Source organism: Dermochelys coriacea, chromosome 3 (assembly GCF_009764565.3).
Source record: "Dermochelys coriacea isolate rDerCor1 chromosome 3, rDerCor1.pri.v4, whole genome shotgun sequence".
NCBI classification, from domain to species: Eukaryota; Metazoa; Chordata; order Testudines; family Dermochelyidae; genus Dermochelys; species Dermochelys coriacea.
Window position 1 is genome coordinate 159,691,457 of NC_050070.1, and position 15,373 is coordinate 159,706,829.

General features: G+C 39.3%; 1 protein-coding gene and 1 long non-coding RNA gene across 4 annotated transcripts in view; one reads left to right on the plus strand and one right to left on the minus strand.

Annotated features, from left to right (window-relative positions):
• The window catches only part of PARP1 (poly(ADP-ribose) polymerase 1), a 56,078-nt gene extending 48,551 nt beyond the window's left edge, over window positions 1-7,527 (plus strand). For both annotated transcript variants that reach the window (XM_038394578.2, XM_043511668.1), the window contains exons 17-23: window positions 261-389; window positions 907-1,005; window positions 1,689-1,841; window positions 2,234-2,361; window positions 2,746-2,807; window positions 4,747-4,861; window positions 6,813-7,527. In XM_038394578.2, coding sequence (XP_038250506.1) covers window positions 261-389; window positions 907-1,005; window positions 1,689-1,841; window positions 2,234-2,361; window positions 2,746-2,807; window positions 4,747-4,861; window positions 6,813-6,894 — 768 coding nt within the window. In that variant the 3' untranslated portion in view covers window positions 6,895-7,527. The remainder of the gene's footprint in view (window positions 1-260; window positions 390-906; window positions 1,006-1,688; window positions 1,842-2,233; window positions 2,362-2,745; window positions 2,808-4,746; window positions 4,862-6,812) is intronic.
• Window positions 1-15,373, minus strand: part of LOC119852806 — a 32,242-nt gene that overhangs the window by 14,000 nt on the left and 2,869 nt on the right. Inside the window, exon 2 of one of the 2 annotated variants that reach the window (XR_005291838.2) lies at window positions 1,732-1,966. This is a non-coding gene — a long non-coding RNA (uncharacterized LOC119852806). Of the gene's footprint in view, window positions 1-1,635; window positions 1,967-15,373 lie in introns of those variants that run through there. The other variant, XR_006280207.1, reaches the window with a different exon arrangement.

The window sequence follows — 15,373 nt, forward strand, 5'->3', positions numbered from 1 at the left end:
GATGGTTAGCTTAAAGAAAAGTGTCAGATCCATTTGCCTAGGTGCTGTATTGATTTTATAATAGAGATAGGTGTTTTTTTGTTAACAGGGAAGTTCTATAGATAGCTATATTGATGTGAGCCACCCAAGTGTTATGGCAGTGGTATACAGACATTTATAAACGTCTCGGCATTAACATGCTCATAGCAACTGCAGGACAAGGTCTTAAGGCTGTAAAGACTTTCCTATGGCAAGAAAAATAACCTCTTCAAATTATCCAGGCCAAAGTGCAGATGTTAGACAACCTGCTTGATATTGAGGTCGCTTACAGCCTTCTCAGAGGTGGAAATGAAGATGGGGATAAAGACCCAATTGACATCAACTACGAAAAGCTCAAAACTAACATTAAGGTAAATTAAATAGAATAGTAAACTGTGGTCAGTGGCTATGAATTTGAACTTGGCACCCATTCGTATGGAGTATAACAGATGAATAAGGCACTGCTGGTAAACTAAAAATACAGCTTTCCACTCAAACAGGGAACAAATCATGCCCCATGTTGAGCTCCCAGTATACCATTGTATATGTCTGTATTCACTCTACCATCTATACAAAAAAAAGTCTCTTAATTCTAATCCTGTTTGTATTCCTGAAGGGTGGAATGGGAAAGCCCATATATCCCTGTCTCTCCAAAGCCTCCAATAGCAGATTGTGTCACCCTTCAACTCACACAGAGATGATCCTTTGATTTTGGCCAAAAAACAACTTACAATGCCCTAGACATGTCTTTCCTAGTGATAAATAAGAGATTTAGTGGGGGGAGCCACTAACTGCAGGATGAATTTTTAAGTCCCCAAAATGACCTAACAGGCTCTCCTTAATCTGCATTTTTAAAAGAAACCTTTTGTGTTCTGCTCTTTCCCCCAGGTTATTGATAAAGATTCAGAAGAAGCCAAGATCATAAAGCAGTATGTGAAGAATACACATGCCTCTACCCATAATGCATATGACCTGAAAGTTGTGGATGTAAGTTTTGAAGGGGTGGGGAGTTAGGTTTATAAAATTGGTTTATACACTTTTGCTTTCTTCCATGGCTCTTTTGTGTGTTAACTACTGAGCTTCTGTTATAGAAAGTACTTGTTACATGACTGAATACAACAAAATCTCAAGGCAAGCTGGGGAGGAATTTTCAAATCTAAGTTTTTAGACATTTCTTGCTGTCAAGATGTCTTTATTTTCATTTGTCTCTTAATAAATCCAGGGGGAAAATCACCTGTTGGCCTGAGAGAAAGCTGGAAAATTTCAGCCCCAAAGGAGAATTATTCAGAAAGCTGTGAGCAATAAAAAGTAGAGGGGTTGGGGAACAGAGGTGGTGTGCTAGCCCACTCGGAGCCCTACGAAGGAATATTTTGGTGCCTCCTTTCCCCCAATACATTCTCAAAAAGCAAAGGGGGACCCCCTTGAATCTGCTTATGCCTAGCACTTAGGGGAAATAACGTGTAATGAAATGTCCTGGTGTAACCTTTGCTATAGATAACTGGCTGCTGGAGTTAGATTATGACAGTATGAAAACAGTAGGAAGTTTGCTTCTCTTAGTATGTTAACTTTCCTAGCACAGATTAATCCATTTTCTAGATCAGACCGCCTTGCCATACGCCAATTAACCATGAGATTTTTATTTTCCTTTCTCTCTCTTTAAAATGATAAAGATCTTCAAGATTGAACGTGAAGGAGAAAATCAGCGTTACAAACCGTTCAGACAGCTTCATAATCGCCAGCTGCTCTGGCATGGCTCCCGCGCTACCAACTTTGCTGGCATCTTCTCGCAGGGTCTCCGAATAGCTCCACCTGAAGCTCCTGTGGTATGTAAAATGCTACTTGTTAAACAAGTGCATAAAAATAATTGTTGTGCCACTCATCCTGTTCCTCTTGACACCTTTTGCCCCCTCCATCCATCTGGTCTCCTGGGGCCACTATTGGTAAGAGCCTAAAGAAGAAAATGTCTAGATAAGTAGGGGACAGATGACCTTTGTGAACATGTAATGCTATTCAAGCTGTCCAGAAAGAATGGTTGCTGAGCAACATGTCTATAAGTTTGCCAATGAATTACACCTCAAACAGTGCTTGGGAGTTGTTTTGTAGCATTACTCTTCTAGTTAATACAGAGAGAATTCTAGGCAGATGGTTTCAACATCAGCTTGGTCTTTGAAGCTGGGATTTTATTTTGATAACCTTTTTCTTTTTCCACTCCCAGACTGGTTACATGTTCGGTAAAGGTATCTATTTTGCGGACATGGTATCCAAGAGTGCCAACTACTGTCACACATCTCAGACTGACCCAATAGGCTTAATTTTACTGGGAGAGGTTGCCCTTGGAAACATGTAAGTAACTTGTATGTTGTTAACTGGCTCAGAGTTGTAGAAGGTAGCACCTAAGCTGCAAACTTCTACATCCAAGTGACAATGAGAAGCTGTTGCAGTTTGCTTGGAAATAATTTAAAAGCATTCTTAATTAGGAAAATTTTGGAAACTCCTGAAATAAGCAAATAATTTGAGTAAAATTTGTGCTGTAGATAGAGAATATTGCCTTAAAAAAACCCAGCATAAATAGTAATAACTATGATAAGGAAGAAAGCTGTAATGGTATTGCCTTCTAAAGGCATAGTATGTAAAATAACTTCATAGTATCGTAACAAAATGTCTTTATTTTTCATTAGGAAAGTTCTCTTCAACTTCTCTAGAAATCTTGTTCTTTTTACTTTCTAGGCATGAGCTAAAGAATGCTTCCCACATAACTAAGTTGCCCAAGGGAAAACACAGTGTCAAAGGTAAAGCTTAGTTGAGAAATTATCAGGGTGATGGTAACTGTAACAAACTTTGACAGCTTTTGCTTGGTGAAAAGAATAGTCTAGTCTTGTGCTATGGCTGTATCTTTTAAAAGGATTGGATAACATTACCTTCAATAATGTATTTATGTATTTTCAGATGGGGAGGGGTTTTATGCTTCATAGTATGTTAGCTGGCTGCCTAAAGGCAGGAATTTCCCTCCCAGGTGTAGCACTGAACAATAAAGTAGGTGTGTTTGGGGGCTTTGTACTTGCCTCTAAAGTATCTGGTATTGGGCATTGCTGGAGGTAGGATGTTACTTGATAGACCAATAGTGTAAAGGATTTTGTATAACACTTTCAAAATGTCTTGCCAGAAACGGGGAATGGATCACTTGATGATTACCTGTTCTGTTCATTCCCTCTGGGGCACCTGGCAGTGGCCACTGTTGGAAGACAGGATACTGGGCTAGATGGACCTTTGGTCTGACCCAGTAGAGCTATTCTTATGTCTTTAATATTCAGGGAATAAATAGCTGGTTTAGTCTGTTACTGATAAAAGCTGGAATTGGAACGATTGCTGTTCTTACAATGCTACTTTAAAAAAAAAAGTTATTGTTTTCTGGGGGATTTGTAGAGGGGAATTTAGAGGGAATTAATGAATTTTGAGAATTATCCGCACAAAGTTGGGGAATAGTAACATTTGGCAAATGCCCCTGATAAAACAAAGTGCTTCACGTGGATCTGATAGGCATCTTTGATCTTTAAAGATATAAACTCTAGTAAAGATCTGACTTAAGTGTCCATTTAAGTATACAGTACATTAGGCCCCAAATTAACTGTATGTCAAGGACGGGCTTATACAGGAGCACAGGAATTTGACCCATCAGTTTTAAGTGTCCAAGATGTGTGAAATTAAACCAAGCAGCCAGCACAAATGGAAAAATAAATTAAATTTTGAATTATTTCAGTCATAACAATCTAATGGACTACTAATGCCAAAAGTGAGATGATAGTATATTTAATATAGTCTGTACACTGTCATTGTCACTTTTAAGATCTCTTGGGATATAAATCTGTAGTTTACAGCAATGATTTTCAACCAGGGGTCTGGGGTCCCCTGCAGGGCTGTGAGTGGGTTTCAGGGGGACCGCCAAGTGTGGCCAGCATTAGACTCGCTAGGGCCCAGGGCAGAAAACCCAATTCCTGCTGCACCGGACTGCAGCCCGGGGCACTGAAGCCAAAGCCTGAGCAACATAGTTTCATAGTGTCCTGTGGTGTGGGGCCTCAGGCACTTGCCCTGCTTGCTACCCCCTAACGCCGGTCCTGGCTTTTCTATGCAGAAAGCCAATTATTTTGACACAGCTGGGCTATGGAGTTTTTATAGCGTGGGGGCGTGTTGCTCAGAAAGAAAAAAGGTGAAGAATCCCTGGCTTGCAGTACAAGTGAGGCTGTGCTGAAGCTGAAGTGCTTGATTTTCAGTGGTCATAAATGGGAACTGGATAAGATCCCTCTGACTTTAGTGCAAGCAGAAATGGGCTCTTAGTGCGAATGGGCAATCTGGCAATTGTACACTGTTTCCTTTGAAGAAATAGGAAAACTTAAACTTCATGCCAGAGAGATTGGACATACCATAGGTTTCAGAGTAGCAGCCGTGTTAGTCTGTATTCGCAAAAAAGAAAAGGAGTACTTGTGGCATCTAAAGTGCCACAAGTACTCCTTTTCTTTTTGGACATACCATAGGATTCCCCAAATGTCTTTTATGACAAGCCATTGTGAGTAGGGGTATGTGCTTGTAATGGTCTGTAAAGTATCATACACGTCTATTGCACTGTATAAATGACTGTAACACTGTCATTAGTGAGAATTTTTCTAATACTAAGCAAACAAGATTTTGCCTACATTTCAGACTTATAATTAACGCTATCTTTCTCTTTCATAGGTTTGGGCAAAACTGCACCTGATCCTTCAGCCACTATCACTCTAGATGGTGTAGATATTCCTTTAGGGAATGGGATTCCATCTGGAATTAGCGATACCTGTCTTCTATATAATGAGTATCCTTTACTATCATTCCACTTTAACTGGAAAGCATTTCTCTGTATTATAACATGCAGAATTATTAGCAAGTACCATTATGTAGAGGAAGTTTAGATACAGAAGCCTTTTCTTTTAGATCTTTCATGGAGTGGTTAGCAAGCTACAATTTGCAGAGTCCCTCTTACAAGGGGAACAATTTTAGAATAATGTTTAAAGAAACTCACTATCAACCCTGCATAAAAAGAAATAGTACACACAGTGAGTAGTTATGTTAACTACAGGACTTTGCACTTTTGTAGCACTTTCAAATCTCTGTAAACAATTTTAAATTTAAACTTCACAGCACTTTGGGGGGGAATTAGCCTTTTAGTATTTCTAGATGGATGGATAAACTGAGACCTAGAATTCATTTGTCCGCACTCATGGTATGTCCGTGTCCGAACAGGGATAGCATCTGTGTGTCTTGATTCCCAAATAGATGATCTAACTACTAGATACGCTTCCTCCCATCCTACTAAGCAAATAGCTTCTTAAATTAACAATCTCTAGACGGGTCAGAAACTCAGCTGACTGCTCTTGGGTGAATTGTTTCACCACAAGGCTGTCTATCTTAAGAGCTGGCAGCAGGGAGCATATGGCAACTTTGGCTTTTAATATAACTCCTGTTTTAGTTCAGTTGACAACATGAAATTGAATTGTAACTTTATTCAAGTCACCTAATGTGCTACTCATTCAGCTTGTCACTATTAGTTTTAATCTACATCAGATTTAGTGAGAATCTATGCTACAGCCTAAATCGATATAATTTATGTTGCTATGGGGTGTGAAAAAGCGCCTCCAGTTTTGCTCTGTCCATACTAGTGCTATGTTGGTGGGAGATGTTCTCCTGCCGACATAGCTTCCACTTCTCAACAAGGGTGAAGTAATTATGCCAACAGGAGAGCACTCTCCCATCAGCATAGCGCGTCTTCACCAGACGTGTAGTGCTATGGTGTAGACTTCCCCTTAGGAGTCATCTTTAGAAGTAGGTTTGTAGCATTAAGAGTTGAGAAAATTGACAAGGTGAACTGCCTTATTTTTCTAATTAAACTTAGTAACATAATAACTGTGATGCAGGCTGTGTCAGTCCATTTCAGCAATGCTAAAATTGCACTGTTTTTCATTTTCAGTCCCTCCGTGAGGCCAGCAAGTATTCTCTGCTTTTATAGATGGAGAACTGAGACAGATTAAATGACTTCACACTGGAAAATAGTAAGAGAGTTATGATTAGTATTCAGGAATTCCTGATCCCTAGTCCCATGTTCAGACCACACCTTTTTCTTTGTCCCTGATACTTGAACTGAGCGTGTGACTTGGTGTCATGAGGTCCTGGCAGACAAGAATGGCATTGGCTAAACATAATCTTCAGCAAACGCAGTCCCTGATCCAAGTCAGTCAGTTTTGTCTCTTGAGATTCCCATCACACTTTCTTTAGTGCTTCTCCTGTCTAGTAACTCTGCCTATTCCTGATTTTGGATCAGAGCTCTGAAGTAAGCAATTTACATAATATACTCTGATTTAAGAGAGGGGAATAAGGTTGTGTGGGGTCAGGAAATTAGGTGTGCCTAATTTTGGTCTTTGGTTCTGTTTTTCTGAGTTCATGATTCAGTTTAAGCTGAAGCTGATTTTCCTATAGTATTTGCAGAGTCTAGCACTGTTCATTTTGTTGATAATGTCAGAATTTTATAGAACATAGACTTCTGTTTCACACATTGCAAACTAAAAAGGAGGAAACAAAATGTGGGGTGGGGGTGTGGAATGTTCTAATACATAAGCAGAAATACTGGCATGTACCTTGAATTTGACATCAGGAGCTTGCTTTTACATTCAGATCTGCATAGGACAAGACTCAAATACTGTTGAAGTCCAAGTTATGTTTATATTGTTGTTTTATAGTAGCTGTTCCTTAACTCACTGTTTCCTTCCCAGATATATTGTCTATGATGTTGCTCAGGTAAATCTGAAGTATCTGCTGAAACTGAAATTCAACTATAAAACATCACTCTGGTGAACCCTATTTAGAAGCCCTGTTAATGAGTTATTATGTAGTTACATTCTAGTGCTGACTTCTGACCTGCTTCAGCATTGACTTCCCTTATCAAGGTATCAAAGAGCTAAGTTGCAGAAGAGGTTACTAAATCCAAATTTAGTAAATCACTTTAGTAAGAGGTTTTTATATAAATATGTGGCAGCACATGGAACTGAATTCTGATGAGAATGAATACCTGGTTTTGTTTTAAGCCACTTCTAATTTTTTGGGCTATCAAGTGTGTCTTTGAATTGAGGGTAGACCAAAAAAAAGGAAAGGAAGGGGATTTTAACCAAATGAAGTTGGGGAGGAAAAGGAATTTATGAAAGTTTACAAATAGTTGCGCTATTTAAAAAAAAAGTTGCCCTCTTGTTTAAAATATCCTCTTCCTGTTTTGATTTTGAATAAATGTTAAACGTCCATTTATTTTGAGGTAAAAATAAAAGCTAATTTCATATTAACAACTTTTATTTTTATGTTGCAAAATGATTGAATTGCTTTAATTGTTTCAATGTATTCTTTTGTAATGCTTTTAAACACGCCATGTCTCTCTAAATATAAACATCGAACATTAAAACCTGTGGACGCATCTCTCAATCCACGTTGGAATGAAAACTTGAACTGCCCATTGAGATTTTTTTTTCCTATGAACAGTCGATGGTGGTAGTAGTAAGCAGTTTCTGATTAATCCAAGGCTGAATGTGGTAAATGTCCATGGAAAGCACCAACACATGTTGCTATGTTTTGTTCAGTGTTAGCCTCAACAAACCTCCTTAAATACCAGTTTTTCATGCGATTTAGGGTGTGTGGACATTCTTGCAGACCAGTGGTTCCCAAACTTTAACAACCTGTGAACCCCTTTCACTAAAATGTCAAGTCTTGCAAACCCCATCCTAAAAATGAATATTTCCAAGGAGTTTCTCCTTTACCCAAGTATAAATTATAAAAGCAGTGATCTTGGAAATATAAAATTTGTTTTTATGACATGCTTATTACACACTATTTATTATTAATTATTATTTATCATTACAGTATTTGTATTAATTATGAAAATGGCAACACTCTTCCAAGACCTCACTTTCGTAGGTTGTATCACTTTGAATAAGCCTGTTATAAGACAAGGCTCCTACGTTTCATCAAGGAGTATCAGATGCAAAACTGCATGAAGGTATTTAAGAAGGAAACTCAGAGTTCCTCCTACACAAGGATTCAGGTCTTGAGCAATTCAGGCAAACAACGCACGTTACAACAAAGCTTAAACTTGTTCCTCGTAATAATTTTAAAAACAATACAAGCTGCCTATTTAATTTTAAAAACAAAAAATATCCACCTCCCTTTGTTTGTTTCTTATAAGGAGTCGTGAAGTTTAAATCTCCTCAGTGTGATAGATATGCTTGCTTTGATCTGCTTAGCTCTTGGAAGTCCAGGGGCTCCGGGATGCTGGCCCCGTGCTGCCTGGGGACCCTAGCGACAGTTCTGTCCGCCCATTAGGGATTTTTTTCCCGAGAACCCCCTGTAATATTTCATGAATCCCAGTTTGAGAACCATTGCTGTAGACTGATGTTCTTTTGATCCACAGAACAAATGGTTGCATAGGTACAGTAGGCTTCACTTGCCCTGACCTCGGCTGAAATGCAAGTTCAGTCTCCATGGCCAATTTTGTCCTTGACCACTCTTGAGCAACTGTCAACAGAAGATTCCTTTAGTTCTAAATATGGTAGTTTTTGTGATGTGGGTATTTCTCTTGAATCCATAGAGACCAACTCACTTCCCATAGACCACAAAACAACCTGGCATGATTTTTGATCATGGTGACTTAGTGTTGAAATGTTGCTTACGTAATATCCTGAGCTGTCCATTTCTGCATTGTTTTGATATATGCAGTGTAAAACATGGAGTAAATAACTAATAACCCTGTTTCTATGACTCACTCACAAACTACACATGTTGAGGGCTAAAATACATACATTTTAAATTTGCTGAATCTCAGAGGAAAGTCCATATTCAGGGCATTGTTCTAATATGTATAACATAATGTCTGCAGCCACAGTAATGATAAAATGCTTGATTTTTAGAGTGTGGACCAGATTTTTACATAATGAAGTTGGTGTGATTGCAATTAGTGTTCTAAGAACAGTGGCAGTTGCTAATGCAACAAGCAAGGCAAACTATATCAATTGCTGCCTCTGAATTATTGGGGTTCAGTGCACAATGGTTCCCAGTAGAATTGTAAAATTGGATTATCCACTGGGATTTTCAACTGCTTGCTGGTGGAAGTTTTTTTTTCCTGAAGTGTAAGTGGTTGTATTGAAGCCCTTACCTGCAACTCAAATCAGGGGTGTGGGGCAGTACTGTATGGGCAGTGAGATCCATCCCCGCTCCACTGTGAAAGAAAAACCAGCTGAGGCAGAGTACAGTTCCCGTTGGGTTTGTTGCATTCCAGTCATTAGATAGTTGTGTGGAAACAGTAGATCCACTTCCTAACGCGTGGGGTGTCCCACTGCCTTTGAAAGAGGAGTTTCAAGGCTGATGGCTGCCTATATGGCTGCTTCTGCTGGAGCTGGCATTGAATAAATAAGGGGAATGAAGAGCCAATAGAGGGGACACTGAGAGCTGCTGTTGGTCTATGGGAAGGAAACAAGAGCCTCTGGTACTAGAGGAGCTGGTACTGTCAGATTTTTTTTTGAGAGAGAGAGTGGCCCGATTGGTTGCTCCTTTCAGAAAAGGAGATGGGGAACAGAGCGCAGGTACATGAGGAACTGGGAAGCCAAGTGCTTCCTCTGGGTGCAGCAGCAGCCTCTTCCCCCTTCCAGGGGAAGAGGAGTATTGCAAAGAGTTAAGGGAATAGGGGGGGAAACTGATAATGACAGACACTGGAGTGTCCTTTATTGTAAGTCTTTTTGTTAGCAGGTTGCAGTCCAATGAAATCTCCATTACAGAATGGAATTTGAGTTTGGAAATATTTCTCTAGTGCATATTCTGTTTAATTAAAGACTTACAATGTATGCCAACTATCATAAGCTTGAACACAGTGATTGTATTTTACCTTGCAACTTCCTATAGATCAAATCAAATGAACCGAACCCCTGAACACTGGTATGTTTCTGCTCTGAATAATTGGCTTTGTGGGGTTTTATGTTGACTGTCTTGACTTCATGCCAAAGTTGCTCAGTTGACAAGTCTTTTAAAAAAAATCCTAAACGTCAGCCTTGCATACCCAACCTGGAATCAGAAAATGGTTGTGATTTTTGGGCTTATATCGCCATCAGTGATAAAAAGCTCTGCGCCTCGTTCTCTCAAAGTTCCTTTTACTCCCAGAGCAATGTGAAGGGCCTTAATGTGGGTATACATGTAATTCTATTGCTAACGTGGCATAAGAGTGCCTTAGTGTAAATGATAATCAGCCCCTCTTTAATGGTGTGGACCAGAGTAAATCACTTTCCTGTAACTGTATTGGCTGTGCAGGACTAACATGAGAGGGAAAACATAGCAGATCTATTTTGTCACTAAAATACCAGATAAGACTTGGAATATATGCAGGGAACAGACTTGTTGAGTAAGTACAGGGTAGCACTTGACCATAATACTCTCAAAGAAGGAATTGTAGAGTTAAATAAGATTGTTTTTTGGAGGGTTAAGGATTTTAGATCAAAATAGGAATGATTCCAATTTAAATATGCTGGGAAGAAATTATGCAAGTATTACCAAATGAAGAATTTTCTGAATTAGGAGAACTATAGCAGAAGCAATTTAAGAATAAATCTGGTATTTATTTGTATTATAGTAGTGCTTGAGGGCCCAGCTGAGATTGGTCATTGTACAATGCCTAGCTTAAACACATGGTAAGAGAGAGTCTCTGCCTTTAAGAGTTTATAATCTAAATGGACAAAGCAGAAAGGGAAATATGTCACTTTTACAGATGGAAACTAGACTACAGAGGGTAAGTGATTTGCCCAAATTCCCTTGGGAAGTCTCCGGCTGAGACAGGAATTAGAACCCTGTTCTCTTAAGTGCGCTAGGTTAATATCTTAACCACACTTCCATCCTTCCCCTTTAAACCACTTTAGTATTAAAGCCTATGGACAGAGTTTTTGTTTGATTTTTTTTTTTTTTTTAAAGAAAATCATCACTGTGTACATAAATGAAAGGGAAAATACTTGTGTGACTAAAGGGCCTCCAACTCCGAGTTATTTCTTTTCTACATCTTGCATCCCGTCGGCTATGTCTTTGACTATAACGAATGATATTTCCACTGTGATGGACGACGTCGGGGTTCTCAAACTTCATTGCACCGCGACCCCCCTCCTGACGACAAAAATTACTACATGACCCCAGGACCGAAGCCTGAGCCCCCCCAAGCCCCACCGCCCATGGCGGGGAGGGGGGGAAGGGGAACAAAGCCCACGCCCCACCATTCCTGGTGACCTCACTTTGGGGTCCCGAGCCACAGTTTGAGAACTCCTGGACTACATACATCTGTCCAGCAGCTTGCTTGGGTTTCTGCCTTTGAACAAATACTGGGCTACCTCCCAAAAAGTATTTCCATTTCATTCATACACTGGCATGTAGAAGACTGGTAACATCTTCTGGTGTGGCTAAACTAACATTGCTATGGCAGTTTTCCTGCGGGCTGCTCTAATCTAAAAGCATGGAAAATCCATTTCACCCAAAGCCTGACCCTGCAAGGTGCCAATATCACTGAAATCTATGAAACACAGAGGATACTCTGCTTTTTGCAGGATTGGCCCCTGAAACAAGTGTTTTTTTGCTTTCAAAGTTTTGGGCACTAAATTCAATATTCCACTGATTTGGGAGTAAGAAAAGGGAAAGTTAGATCTGCTCAGCTGTCTTCCCCACTCTTAAAATAACAAGATTAAAATATAAATAAATTTAAGCTCTAGCTATAAAGACATGATTTGCTATTTTTGTCCAAGTTTTTTGTGTCTACCTTCATGCACTATAGTCCAAAATTTACTGTCTGGCTATTTTTTTTTGGACTTTTTAAAGCATCTATTACTGTAGTTTCTAGGTGGCATAAGCATAACACCAACAAAGAACTAGATTTCATATCCTGTGCTTGGTTTAGTTGCTATTCTGAGTAGCAGAACTATGATTAGATAGAACAATGCCAAGCCACTTTGTATCTCAATTGTGGAGGAAAAAGAGACCCTGTGAAAACAGAAGACGCTAAAGTACAGAGATAATTTAGGAGGGGGGAATTCTACAGCTTGGAGCCTTCTACCAAGAATTCAGTGCCTACAGACAACTAGAGGCAATGTTCGTATTAATTGCAGCTACTTGAGGGAGAGGCAATCAGAGATACTTGTCCCTAGTTCATTCATAGCTTTAAAGATCAGGGTCCAACACCTTGAAGTACATCTGGAATTGAATCAGGTGCCACTAAAAAGTGTGGAGCACTGGTCTTATTTATCCCAATTCTGAGGCAGGATGCTGAATGATGAACTGGCTTCAGTTACTGTATGGCCATTGCATTCATTTCCACTGAGAATGTGGCACAGTAGTCCTAGAGGTGGCAAGCCTCTCCAGGAAAAGAGCATGGTCTCCTGGCTAGTCACAAGTGAAACAAAGTATTTCTAGCCTCTGTTGAATGGCCTAGAACAGTGGTGAATTCAGCAGGATGAAGAGCTTGCACTAGAATGTCCATCAAGAGTACTGTTACTGACCAGAGAGCATTCAGTTCCTGACACCAAGTGTGTTCTTACTCCCATCATCACCATCTTCCCTTTGGATAAGTGTTGAGCTAATTTTTTTTCAGCCCCTGGGAAATATCATCTGCACTATATGCAAAAGAGATGCAGAACACATTGGTAATAGTGAAATACAGTGATTTACGTTATCTCAGTGTCTTGCATAGCTGGTAAATAGGGGTGATGAGTGGGTTCTGGGGGACTTCAGGATGATGCTCAGGCCATTAAGTGCAATAGCCTGTTATGACCCTTTAGAGCCTCTTAAAAGAATGAGCAAAGCCAATTTATACAGAATTTCCCATCTGTATCAGGTAGGTGGTCAGCAACATCTAATGATAGACTGATAGATTGCTAGTACTTTGGACATCTGTTTTTCACTATAATTTGTGTGTCAGTACAAATGGGTCCATTGTCATGCAATAAAGCTTGAATCTGAAATCTTCATTCTGGTTTTCCCCTTTCCTCTCTATGACCACACGTGGTACCATTTGAATGTAAGCTGCGGCATTTTTTAAATGCTATTAAAGGACATGAACAGTCAAATAAAATGAATAGCTCAGGTGTGGGGCCTAAGAACTGTGATCATCAAATGCCGGCAGAAACTGCACCGGACCGGATCGGTAGCATTTTGTAGAAAATACCATATACACAAGAAATGAAAAGTCATAAAATGCTTGAATGCACTGGTATAGTAGCTTTCTTGAAAGGCCAAAAGGTAAAAACTTGTTAATGCTGGAATCCAAATTATAAAGTAGTTGTTCTTTACTCTTGTGACATACTGTGTAACAGGGATGTGTTTCACAAAATCTGTAACAACAGCAACTGCAGATGAAGGAATGGAACGTTATAGAAATGTCCAGCTGATTAGTAGCCTGTGATCTAATAACTTAAAGAGGACCAGCAAAGGGGGATGTGGGAACTCTGGAAGTGGGTGTTTTGATTTTTTTTTTTAAAAAGGGTTTTATTGTACTATTTTTTTTATATTAGAAATTAATGTCCTAACAACAGTTGTTGACCATTTGGCTGTGTCTACAGAGTGAGCTTTCCTCCCTAAAATTTCCCTCCAGTCTAGCTCCCTTGAGGGCTGGCAACTGCTGGTGTCTTTGCCACCATGTTTTCTAATGCTGTGGGGTCTAGATGACACAGTGATATAAATGTACCTCTCCTACACTAGTACGTCTTCTACAGTAACGCTCTCACCATTACAGCTGCAATGGAGGGAAATTTTAAGCAAAATCTGTTGTAGAGGTTTGTGAAGATTAGTGAACTCGTCAAATATCTTAGGCGCCAAGAGATTGTTTTACAATTGAGGAGACGGAATTTAATAGTTTTAAAATTTTAGGATTTTGCCTACTTAGTATTTGAAAAAGTCTTTGTTAAAGATCCAGTGGGATAGACTTAATAGAGGCCACCCCAGCTAGTCCAAAACCAGAGTTGGGATGTTGATATTTCTAAGATGGCAAAACAAGTGGGGGGAGGGGGGCCCTTTATAAAAGAGGAGCAAAAACAAAAATTATAGGTTACCTTTTAAAATGTCAGTTGGAATGTGCAAGTCCATGCCTTCAATTTTAAAAAAACACATACTGTACTTTTAGTTGCCTTATAATTGTCTCCTAGCGGGGCTGGATGTTCATAAGCAAATATTATTTCCCCTATCTGCAATAGCAGGGAGTATCATGCACAGATGGCCTATCTGTGTACGCCTTTACACTTGGATTAAGTGTAGTAGAGGAGAATACAGAACCCTTTTAACATGTTCAGGAGATTAAGTTCTAGCACCAATGTCCCAGTCAAACAAGTTATTAGTCGCCTTTTTCCACTCCTGGGAATACAAATTCCTACTTCCATGAAAAATTTTGCCAGAACCAAGCTAAATTTTTATATTGGAAACTGCCAAGTAGATGACTTCTTCACTTAAGGCATGGCTACCAGTTGCAACTTAGAATTATGTTTCAACTGAATTTTTTTCAAGATATTTAATTGTCATTAATCAAACATCTGTGTGAAGCAGTCAAACACTCTGCCACAATTTCAGTTGTCACTCTTGGTACAAAATTTAAGCCCCCATAGCATCTTTTAAAGAAAATTAACAAAAAAAAGGGGGGGGGGAGAATTGAAAAGTAGCTAAAAGCATAACTTAGCCCACACAACCAAGCAAATCCTACATTTAAAGTATACCCTTCATAGAATCCATTTTGCTTAAAAAATTACATGTTTTACCAAACAGGGAACAATCTCATATTCCACACTTACTATAATAAGGAGGGGAAGTGGTGAGGTATGGCTAGTTTCAACCTTAATTCTGAATTTCTTTGGTTCCAGGATAACATAAGGTACGTCTACACAGCTAGAAACAGACTGTTAGGCTTCAGAGCCTGAGCCTGAACGTTTACACAGTTATTGTTAACACTGTTGTGTGAGTCTGAGTCTGTAGATCCAGAGTCTGTGATTCACCACCATGGGCTGTCCCTCACTTCATAGACTAACCCATAGTCTAAAATCAAAGACTCTTGGTATCCTAAACAAGCAAACATCCATGCAGTGATTGTCCTAGAACATCTTGACCTGCAGGGCTTTGTGAACCTAAACTCAACATTTAATAGTGAAAATATTCTTACAACATAAAAAAACTGAACAGTTTTTCGACTCAAAATATTGCTGCTGTTTGTGCACTTATTTCTATATTACTCAAGGTGAGTCATTTGATGAAAAGTATTCTCTGCAGTAATAAGCAGTGTAACTATAATGATCAG